Source organism: Egretta garzetta, unplaced genomic scaffold, assembly GCF_000687185.1.
Source record: "Egretta garzetta isolate BGI_Z169 unplaced genomic scaffold, ASM68718v1 scaffold140, whole genome shotgun sequence".
In the NCBI taxonomy this organism is placed as follows: Eukaryota; Metazoa; Chordata; class Aves; order Pelecaniformes; family Ardeidae; genus Egretta; species Egretta garzetta.
The window spans coordinates 567,084-578,938 of record NW_009258376.1 but is presented as its reverse complement, the minus strand read 5'-3'; the positions used below and the strand labels follow the sequence as shown (position 1 = coordinate 578,938).

Here is an 11,855-nt window from a genome sequence, read left to right as displayed (position 1 = left end):
TCCACGGAAGTGCCAAATTTGACTAGAAGTCAATTGCCAATACAACTGGATTACAGCCTCATACGCTGTTGATTTCTCAGTCCCTTCACCCCTACTCCCCCAGAATTGTTTGTCCTCATTCACTACATCACGTTTCCATGAAGAATTCAAGCTCTGTCAAGCAGCGATAGTCTCCTCCAGAGTATCTGTGCTGTGCTTAGGGACAGGGTTTAGTGGTGGGATGGCAGTGTTGGGTTAACGGTTGGACTTGATCTTAAAAGGCTTTTCCAACCTAAACCATTCTATGATTCTATGCTTAGAACAACACAAGCAATCTGAGCCCTGCTGCAAGACCAAAAAAAAGGACGTGTTCAGGAGTCAAAGCTCTTTTGTTTGTTCACTGACATGCTCACGAAAACAGAAAGCAGGGAAGAAAGCAAAGCTGCCAGTAGCGTCAGGCTGGGAGCAATCTCAGTTTCACAAGCTGGTATGAAGCTCAAGAGATATTAAGAATTGATTCCACATAAAGAAAGAGGTCAGGCAGCCTAAAGCCAAGTCCAGAAGCACCTGAAGAGGAGGTGGGAGATTACTGCTGCTCAGCATATTCTAACACTGCAAATACTGCATTTGCAGTATAGAGAGCAAAAGGGCAGCCTTCCCAAATAGGGTCTCGGATGCTTTTAGAAGAATGCCACCAAAATTTTCTGCATCGTTGCAAGATCAAAGACAGCAGAATTTTCATCAGATGATTTACATTTGCATTTCTGCTACTCAGAGGAAGCTGTTGTTCACAAGACAACAGCCAAAAACCGCAAACAGCTACAACAGCCCCTGGATCTTCTGCAAGCTGCGGGAGAGGGGATGGCTGTTAGAAGGTTTTGCTACTTTTAATGTTTTACACCTATACTGTACATAGCTACAGGTAACTTTGGCAAGTTCAGTGCCCCCATTTGGACCCAAGACGGGGAGCTCTAAGGTTCTTACTCCACTTTGAGTGGAATTAGTCTCATCATTATCTTTGTCCAACCAAAGCAGTAACTGCTATATGCAAAAAAATGAAGTTTTAGTTTCAGCCTGGTTTTCTACTTATTAGTGAAACTACTGTTCTACACAGTGCAAAGCTAGGGATTACTAGCCTTAAGTATCTGTAATTTTAACATCATGTGAAGTTTTTTTAAAGCAATGATAAATCTGATTGGAAAGAATAACGTCTGTTTTGGAAGGAATGGGGAATGGATATGAAATAGGATGAAGAGGACAAAAATCAGAAGGCACAGTTTCTAAGAAAAAGGACATCTACAAACTGTCTATGACCCTGAGTTTTATTGTGGGGCTGAAGGCACACAAGCTACGAGAACAACTGCGTTCAGGCTTGCACAGGGGTGCTCTCTGCCTCACCTACCCACCTTGCCTTTGTGCGTTTCTTGAAGCCACTGGCGAAGGCGGATCAAACAACTCTCTTGCATTGGAGTCAGCTGGCCCAGATATCGCTCAATGTAATCAGCGTCCAATTTGTCAGCTGGAAATAAAAAGAAAAAACAATTCAGAGGAGACTTGGCATAGCCAGAAAGGAGATGTGCAGTTATTTCTACACATCAGGTTACTTATGATTTACACTGGAAGAGTGCAGAAGCCCTCATTTTAGCTGCCTGGGGGAAGTGAGTGAGTGATATTCTCATGGTGATTAGGGCATGAGGACACAGACAGAATGTAAGATATCAAAGCTAGATCATTCTGCCTGTCTCTTAGAACAGTAATATTTCATTCAACTCTGAACTGCTCCAGCAGGAGCTTTAAAAAAAAAAAACAAACAAACCAAACAACCCACCCCAAAAAACCACAACAGGAGCTCTGGCACTCATCTCATTACCTGCTCCAAGACCTGGCCACTTAAATCCCCTGGTGTCCTAAAGATCTCGCGCACAGTTCCAATGACAAGAGGCTAAAAAGCAGATAGCTGAAAACTGAAACATTATCTGCTCGCAGACACCAGAGGGAAAGGGAGAACACCACCACCATTTCTGATGGCAAGGGAGATTTTTGGCACGAGAAGTCCTGTGCATACCCATGGTTCAAGGTCCCTCCGGATCGGAGACAAAGGACAAGGGGTTGGAGCCTGCCAGCATTCAGAGACAGAAGCAGATGTGCCATCTGAGGCTTGTATGGGCATACGCCAGCACAGAGAACGTGGTACCCAAAGGGGAGCAGCACAGGCCAGTAGCTGTGCTGGAGGCACGCAGGCACACGAGGAGGGCGGCTGGGAGGAGGACCTCTGAGCTAGCTCTTCATCAGGCAGGATTTTTTTTTTTTTCAGCAGATACCATTAACTACAGAATAAGGCCTGTACACCCACAGGATACGCTGTTGCTGACTGATAATACAGAAATTATATTTGATAAGCGCTACGCCCCCACCAAATCCACAGAGCTAGCAAGCTGGGGAGCAGTCCCAGGGAAGCTCATCACTTCCTAAGCACGAATGGAAGCAGAAAAATAAGAGCCACTCTGCTCTCCCGCTAGATGGGATCTGCCACTCTTAGGTTAACTTTAATCTCAAAGCACATGAACATTTCTTATAGTCAGCTCCTCTGTGGATTTCAATCCTTTTTCCAGATGGATTCCAACACAGAGAAGCTACTAGAGAAGGTCTGGAGAGACAAGAACCATTGATAGTTCCGAATTCCAAGCTCTTTCCATAGTTACACTGAGCAAAACAAGTTCTGTCTTTCCTTCGGAGGAATGGCAACTCCCACTTTTAATACCACAGCTCTAAATTAAAAGGCCCCTCCTATTTCTTTTTGTCAGAAGAGAATTTTATTTAGTCTAGAAGATATCATCAGATCAACACACAGAAAGATAAATTCCAATTCAGGCATTTTGTGTGAAAAATGCATCAGGCAACATTCTGCAAGTTTGCCTTAGTTTGATATAGGGGCAAAACCCATTCAAACCAACCCCCAAGAACATTAATTTTGAAACAGCCAAAATACTTCATTATAATGCAATTATAGTGCACTCAAGATAAGTTGGAGAAACATCAGTGTAAGATGTAAAATACCTTAAAGGTCAGATCAAACCCAAGGTTTTTCTAAGCTCAAACAAAAACATACTGCCTGCTCAGTTTCAGCTTTTCAGTTTTGGGGAAAAAAAGTTCTGGTGTTTGTGTTTGTTTTTCTTGAAGAAAGAAAATAACTTTCCCTCCTCTCCGCCCACCATCCAGAAGAAAAACCTCATGCCAAAAAAATAAAAATAAACTCATTAGTCAGTGCTACTCAAGGCACTTGGATTGCCAGCAGCTGCTGCTGCCTGGACAGTGCATACCATCAGGGCTGACAGCCTCTGCTGGAGGGCAGGAGCTGCCAGTTTGCTCTTTGGCAGTTCCGCGAGCCCCCGACTCAGGTGGTACGTCATCAGCATCATGTCCAACAGCCGGGGTTCGCTCATCCTTCTGTCCGCACGCTGCGGGGGGTGTCCAGCGGGGGATGAATGTGATCCCTTGGGAGATCAACTCCTTCAGATAGTGCTCAATCACTTCCTTGCCCTGGAGGAGAAAACTCTCATTAGGGAAAAAAACAGTCCCATCTCCCCCAAACCAGCAAGGTGCAGACGAGTTTTCCTCAGGACAGATGACTAATGTTGTTTGGGATAAACAGAAGGGAAACAGTTGTCTCCTTCCATCTGCATGACCCTGTTAGAAAAAATTCAGTATTAAAGCAACATACAGATGGTGATTTACAACACTGGCCAGGCAAATTCCAATGCTACGGATGCAGCTACTTTTATAAGACTTTTATCCCATTCTCAAGCTCCCAAACCATCAGTTAGCTGCCCTGTTCCTCTGCAGCCCAGAGGAAAAGGCGTCCAAAAGGAAGCGCCTCTGCCCAAGCTCCTGGAGAGACAGGGTGCTGATTTTTACCCAGAACTTTATCTTCCTGCATGAGAACAGTGTCCTCAGTGTCTGAGGAGCCTGGCACCCACAGCATCCACTGCAATCCTCTGGTACAGCCTGCTCCCTCCCCTGCACAGACACATTCCAGCAAGCAGATTGTTTTTGCTCATTGCACACTGGCTTTTTCTTCGTCTGCCCTGCTGAGGGATTTCAGAGACATATGCGAGTGCATGAAACTACAGTGGGTCTATTTTACAGAAAAGAAAAGAGGCGCACACTGAGAGCAGGCGTTTGATTTTGGTTTTAGGGCACAAAGGGAAGCCCATCTTACCCGCTTGATGTTTGAAGTATACTGCTTCATGGCAATTTTTTCCACTGTGCTTTCAAAGCCAAAAAATGACTTGATGTCGAGAGATGCAGACTGTTCAAAGCAAGTCCACTCTTCATTCTCAGGGTGAACCTAAGCCCAAAGACACACATATCGTTGGACGGTGGCAGATAGTTCATGTGATGGCAGGGAACCTACCCTGGTACTAAACTGGGTATTTAGTCTCCAGAGCTACAAAGTGAGGGGACAGAAGAGGCTTTCTATGAGGCTTTGACAGACCCACATTTAACAGTCGGTTTAATTATCCCAGAGTAATAGAAACCCATCGTGAACTGGACACACGGACGTTTGTGGTTAACCCAGCATTCTTCACATGCACAAGGAAATCAAGATTAAAACCCACCTCTGCCCAAGCAGACCCGTACAGTAATATTTTTAGCAGAAGTTGTATTAAAATAGTAGTGCAACTGCCCACTTGAAACCACCATGTCAAGATCTCCTTACGGAAAGACAGGGATGGCCTCTCAGAACAGGCAATTAAAAACACCTACACCTGCAAAGGTAGAAAAATTCAAACCAGTTTTTTTTCCCCCCTAGAGTTTTGGATAGGAAACTCAGCCACTAATGTCAGTCTTCCCAACAAAACACAGGAGACATGGTAGACAGGGGTATTCTCCCACTGTCAGTTCAATATCCACCTTTCCTTTCTAGCCACTCAGTTATCCTATATATGGTAAAAACCTACATAATCTTTTCCTCTTTTAAACTTACCCCTTTTTTGAGAGGGCTCTGACTTCTTCTCTGCAGGTGCTGCCGCTCACTAACTGACATGAAAGAAAAAAATTCCAGCCCCCACACAAAGATATGAGCTCTATAAAGGACAAATATTCCCCCAGGGGAGATATTAAGTAACTGCAAGAGCAGGATCATATTTCTCCAAGTTGCTTCAGAGAACACCGCAGAAAAGGAAATATGAGAATAAACCTGTTTCCGGTGCACTCTGGCAGGGAAAAGGGAACTGGTAAAAATAGAGCAGAGAACCATCTTGAGGATGCAGACAGCTAGCTCCCGCCCCGTTCCAGGAAAAGCGTTCCCCTCAAAGCCCAGCTGCTGACGTTTCCTTCCGAAGGACATGAGCCGGAGGCAACACAGCCAAAATCAAGTCCAACAATGTCTGAGCGATTCCAGAGTTGACCTGGGAGCGTTTCAGATCTGTCAGCGCCTTTCACAATTATGGAAGTTTGATTTACTGTGGTTTTTAGGAAGCCCCATGTAGCCATCAAGTGGCACCTCCGGCTCAGGAAACCCTCCCAGCATCCAAAATGTTAATAGCTTTTCACCTCTTTGTCTTGCTTGAAACAGAAGCCACTTACAGGTTGCTTACTCCCAAGAAGCTGAGCTGTTGCCCAGCTGCCAAAAGGGCAGGTAAGTAACAGGATCTAGACTTTTGGTTAGGGAACAAAAAGCAGTATCTAATTGCTTCCAGAAATAGATGACGCTATTTAATGGTGACTGAGCCCTAATAGCACAATTACAATGAAACAGCACCCGGTTACTAAAGATGCAGCCACAAAATGAGACATCCCAGGCCACAAATAAGGCTCAAGACCTTTCTCTGAATATTTAGAGCATGAAGATTATGACAAGATGCTAAAATGTTCACTTATTTGTGGGCAAAATTAACTGCCAGACTTTTGTCTGGCCCTCATCATAATAAGATATTGGGGGTTTCCTTCTAAATAGCCATATCTAAATACATGCCCAAGCTCCAGATGCTTTAATTAACTTGAATTTCAACCCAAAAGAAACTCAGGGAACACTGTCAGTTCTGGAGCACCAACTGTGTTTTATGCTCTCACCCTAGGGCCTAACACTCCCACCAGGGAATCACAATCAACCTAAAACCATTTCTAGAGCCCTACGAAAGCACTGGAAAAAGGCCGCACCCTAGGACCCAACAGCCTTCCAGTCTAAGAGTATTAATCATATTACACAGCAGTCCAGCATTCAAATTAATTCAAGCAACTTCTCCCTGTACGTTAGCACATGACTTCCAGCACTTCCTTCACGGACAAGTAGAAACAAGGCACTTACGGAGTAGCTACATGTCTCAAGGACGACAACACGGTTGGCAAAGGTCTCATTGTGGGCTTCAATGTGGAGAGTTCGCTCTTTCCAGTTCACTGTGTTTTTCTGGATGAAGAAAACATACTCTACCCCTGCAATCTGAGAAGGACAAAGAACCAAAAGGAGGGGCAAAAAAAGAGAGAGAAAGAGTAACTTTAGGAGCCTTTATCTATCCAAGCCAGCCAACGAATCCAGGACACTCTGCCCCTAGGTTCCACTTGCCTTCTTCAGCAGCCTAGGAGCATCCACGTTCAGTTTGCAGCTCCGTTCAATGATATGTATAGCTCCGTCATCACTCCTGGATTCACGCAGGATTTCACTCCCCAAGAAGACTGGGATTTCTGGACATGTGGGAAAGCGCTTTTCGTATGCCTGAAAGTGAAAACAAAACAAGTTTCAGTTTCTGACTGATCAACTTTAACTCTTTCTGAATTATTTCCCTTCCAGCAAGAGTCCAACAAAATGGACACCCTTCACCTCTGAGAAAAGGGGGAGGCAACACAGGGGTTGAAGTTAAAGCAAAGTAGTTATGAACAGAGCCGGCAACCGCTCATGTCAGCCATCAAGCTAAGCACGTCTTAACACAACTTTTCTTTCACACATGAAGTAGAGACAAAAGCCTGTTGTTAAGAGTGTACTGGGAAGGGACTCATAACAACGTGAACATCAGGAACCCAATCTTTAGCTAGCAAAAGCAAGCATGGCTCTGCTGATTTCTGCTAAAGACCCAGATAGTAAAGTTCAAGTCAGACCTATGCCTGTATGAAGGAGCTATTTACAAATACTGAATACTCCTGTGCCTTAAAAACGTGACGTGTTAAACAGTTCTAGTTGTCCCAGACTATCAAGGGTAAGGCCACCAATTATTGGCTACTCACTTGGCCTCGATTTATCCATTTCTAAAACAATTCTGTCCTGGTTCTGAAATCTTCCTTGTTTTAATTAACCCACATCCCTCTGAAAAGCTTTTTATCCAAAGCTGCTTTATCAGCTCTAGCAAAAATCCAGCTTTGCACGGCTCTTGCAGCAAACAGACCATCTCTCATTATATTGCAAGATCTTTGCAGGACGGAATGTTTTCCCTGGATTTCTGAAATATGCCTTGCATGTTGGGATGCTACTGTAAATATGTAATTGAAGCAACACTAGCACAAGCTGCACAAGAAGCCCAGGATTCCACTACAGCTGCAGGAGGAGGAAAACCCGTGCTCTTCCCACCGCGCTCTCGGAGAGCCACACCATTTTGGTCATAAGACTTTTTTTTGTTATCATTCTGCAGACGAGCCTAACCTCTATGAACTGCTGCCATCTTCCCATCTTCCGTGAGACCCAATCCTTTTATACAGCACATAATTCTCTCGCAAGCTTTCATATTTCTATCTACCACAGAAGAAAATATTAATGTGATAATGACAGAGCTCAGCTCAGTTGTCAGCACACGCTCGGTGCCATGGGCATGCTGAGGGGTGGCTGCATTCTCCACTACCGCAGCAGTTCAAAGGCTGGTTGCCCCTGCACATATTCGTGTAGCCTGGTGCTGTGAATAATACCTGCTCTTAAAATAGCTCAGGCACTTAAGGATACATTCCATACCTCCTGCTCCTAGACCTCCGAACAGACCAGAAGTTGTTTCAGATTATCGTGTTGCTCTGGTATCAGGAGGAAAGCACAAGCAGACTCCCAGCTGCAGTTCTGGCCACGAACAAAGCGCACGGGTCTTTAAATCATCCTCTCCAAGTCACTGCGTAACATTCTGCTTGCTTCGTCACGTTTCTTGGAGAACCTTCCCCGTATCTGTGAGGCCTCTGCCTGTGCTTTTCTCTCCTGATCACAGCTAAAGCGTTTTAGATAAAGTTTCCCAGGGCAGGTGACTGTTTCCAACACCAATCCACCTGGCTCCGTACAACATAAGCATGCTTCGTTGCTTTAAGAAGCTTAATTTGTTGTGACAGAAGTTCACGGAGGGCTGCCAGGCACTGCCGCGGGGCATTTCCAGCTATCTGCTCCTGGTATACCGCACTTTCCCCAGGGGTCGCAGAGCATACGGGGCGCATCCCATCTTCCCCGCTCTCCGATACCTGCGGTTGTCAGCACGTTGATCTTCTCAGGCAACGTTAATACTTCCTACTTGTACCTGCCCTCTCCCAATCCCCCAGACTCCAAACCACCATCTAGTGCTATCTTGGGGTCAAAACCTTTACCCTCTTCTCCCTCGCTAATCTTTTCTATTCTAGCACACACAAGCAAGAGTCTCTCCAGGCCACCCATTCTTAGTTACTGGTCTCAGCAAAAGCTGTCAACACCTTTGTAAGGCCACTGGAACACCAGAACATTTAGCAATTATTTTTCAGCTGTTTGTCCCACACCACTCCTTACACTCACAGAAGGTGTAACTGAAAACCCTACCCTAAAAGAAGGCTGCCTCAGTTAATCCCATGACTTTGGAAAACAGCAGCTAGCGCAGAGGCTGGACAGCACCTTGAGTGCCAGAAGACCACGTGAGAATAGTGCTAGGATTGTCCATAGGCTTGGCAGCAAATCACAAGGCTGCCTAAATGCCCCTAAAATCCCACACCTTCCTGCAAGGAGTGCCAGGCCCTCCTCGCCCTCGCCCATGCCGCACCATACCCCTTGCTGCCGGAACTCAGGCACGCTCCCCGCCGCCTCGGCTCGCAGCTCCAGGCAAGCAGGTAACAGCACACGCTCCAGGGCTCCATGTTCGGCGAGCAAGGACTAACCGTGGGAAGCTAAGGCTGAACCAACACCACCTATTTCGCTGGGTCAGGATTAGGGCCGGCCAAGGATATCTTGCCCCAGGTACTCATGATTCCCACAAATTTAAGAGGTGCAAAGTGGCTGTGCCATGAACATTCTGAGGGAGTTTTCAGAGAAACAAAAGCCATTCTACCAGGACAGCAAACGATCAAATCACAGATACCCTCCAAAGGCCTCGCTTCAACAGCTTCACCAGGAGTACTGTGCTCCAGGTGCCTCCTTGCCTCCAAGTCTGGAGCACCACCACCACCACTGAACCCAGGTACCTCTGGCTCTAATTTGAAGATCAAGCCACTGCATCTCCACACACAGCTGGGTTTTTTTCTCCTCTAACTATGCACACCTGAGCCAGCTGGAGACAGGCTTTGTAATAAACTGTCATTAGATCTAGTAAAACCAAGACCAGGACAACTACTACAGGAGTGCAGTCACTGTTTTGGAGAGCTAAACAACATCTGGAGAGCGAAGAAAGGTCAGGGCAGAGGCACATGTCTATGCACAGCCCTGGTGATATAACTAAGATCACTGGCCCAACCCTAAATAGGTGGAACATTTCCATAACTGAGAAAGAATCCCTTTCGCACGTTGATATTAAGTCCTTTGCTAATCTTCTTTGCACAACAACTCTAAAAATACAGCAGCTGAGGATGCCTGAGATCACATGAAAGACAGCTGAAGCACCACACCGCCGTCGCAGTAGCGTTTTACTGTTAACATGCCTGATCTTTTGCCACTGAAGAGACTGAGCTATCAGGACAGCAATCCATCTTCTGCACCCAACATCCTCTCATCAAAGTCAGTATCTCTACACAACAGTACCTGTTTGCTCCAACAGAGAAACTGCGGGAAATCAAAGACAGAGAAATATTTTATTTTTTTTTCCAAGCCATTGCCAGAACTAGCTGTTATTGTCTCTTCCTCTGTGATTCTGCAGAGTGCAAGGCGAACAACAGAATATCCCGGGAAATGAAAGGCACAGAGTACTTAACATTACCTTGTTTTAATACTTTGGCTGCTCATCTGCCTTCACACGCCCTTTCAGCTCCTTGCTGCAGTAACTCTGGGCTGACCAGCACATAGGAACAGCGACCCGTCTCCCCTTCTCTGCCCCTCCTTCCCCAGGAGTAACAGCAGCATGGGGCCACTACCTTCTCTTAAGTGCATACCCACAACATTGCTTTAAGACAACCACCTTGATGACCGAAGTCTTGAACAGGATCAAATACATACTTTTATATATATACATAAAGCACAAATGGCTCCATGAAGCTACTCCCTCCCTTCTTCTAAACCTCATTGGGATTAACATTGACAGGCAGAACCAGCTAACACTTTGCGCCCCTCCTGCAAATCCTCCAGCCCGAGCAAGTCGACACGTCACGCCGAATCCCGGCTTGGGCTCCTTTTCTAGCACGATCAGTCTCTAGCATTGACTTCACACCAGATGGGACCAAATAAAACCCCCGAGCAGTTGCAGCAGGAGCTGTCTAGTCAAGCCAGAGGACTGCATACACCTGATTTACCAAGCAAACCATCTCAACAACCCAGTTCACATTAGTTATTTTCTGAAAGGTTCAGATTAACATGCTCTCTTTGTACCCAGAAGAGCTGGTTGCTCAGCCCCACCAGTGTCCTTCCCTAAATCAAGCTGGTTTTTTCCTGGATTTCTTGCAAAAGAAATGTTGCAAAAAACAGTGCATTGATGATTTTTTTTTTTGTAGTGGACTGCATACATGATGTGACCAACATAAAAGTGCCATTTAAATCTTTGCAGTTATCTCCCACAGACTGAAATTACGCATTAAATTTCACAAGAGACCCAGGTAAAGACAGAGGGATTTGGAATCTGTTTGAACTCTCAGGGATATTTTTTCCTTGGAAATATAACCAATTGCTTTTGGGTGCATCTAAAGGGTAAAAATAACATCATTTAGATAGCGATGACAGCCTGTTGGAATTCTAAAAAATTTCAAAAAGTAGAAAATAAATGAAAAAATTTACAAGTGAAACAATTTCTAGCTAAAAAAAAAATTTAAAACCTGCAGGGAAGTTGTAACAGGTACTCAAGGTTTCCGTAGCGCCAGATCTTCCTTTCACGCTGAAGGGAAGAGGAGGGAGATTTGTGCAAGGCTGCAGCGTGTGCTTGTGTGAACGTGCCACTGGCACGACCTGCCCCGCTGTCCCGAAGCGCCTCGGCAAACGTGCTGCGGCAACGTACGTGGCCAAGCAGCGGCAGGGGACCCCCACGGCATGGGGTGCTGGAGAGGGGGGCTCCCCAGCCGTGCCGCCTAAACCCAGCTGGGCTGCAGCACGGACGAGGCCATTTCAAACCGCTTACACAGTGACCTCTGCATCCCAGCCCAAGACCCCTTGGTGCCGCAGGAGCTGACAAATGATTAATCACACCAAGCAACGATTAATCAAGTGTTACAGTTGATTATGAAATTGTAAAAAGTGCTTTGACCAAGGTTTTGTGCTGCGAGCTCCCGGGAGATGCATCTGCGTGGTTTTACCTGTGCTGGCCAAACAGTTTATGGGACCAGCACCGTGACAGACAAAAATACCTTGTGAGAAGAGAGTCTTTGAGGACAACGCAAGGAAGCCCAAATTGTTGGTCAAATACACAATAACCAGTACAAAGAAATATACCTGTGAGAAGAAATTGCCCTGAAGGTCAGCCAGATGCCAAACAAGAACAAGGTATACAAGACGACAAGCATCAAAACCAAAAAATGACATTCTAAAGCCTCACAACTAC

At 45.7% G+C, this 11,855-nt stretch overlaps 1 protein-coding gene across 2 annotated transcripts in view; it reads right to left on the bottom strand.

Annotated features, from left to right (window-relative positions):
* Nucleotides 1-11,855, bottom strand: part of SEC14L5 (SEC14 like lipid binding 5) — a 34,949-nt gene that overhangs the window by 8,026 nt on the left and 15,068 nt on the right. For both annotated transcript variants that reach the window (XM_035895582.1, XM_009639864.2), the window contains 5 exons: nucleotides 6,545-6,694; nucleotides 6,290-6,421; nucleotides 4,199-4,327; nucleotides 3,300-3,519; nucleotides 1,386-1,498 (listed from right to left, as the gene is read on the bottom strand). In XM_035895582.1, coding sequence (XP_035751475.1) covers nucleotides 1,386-1,498; nucleotides 3,300-3,519; nucleotides 4,199-4,327; nucleotides 6,290-6,421; nucleotides 6,545-6,694 — 744 coding nt within the window. The remainder of the gene's footprint in view (nucleotides 1-1,385; nucleotides 1,499-3,299; nucleotides 3,520-4,198; nucleotides 4,328-6,289; nucleotides 6,422-6,544; nucleotides 6,695-11,855) is intronic.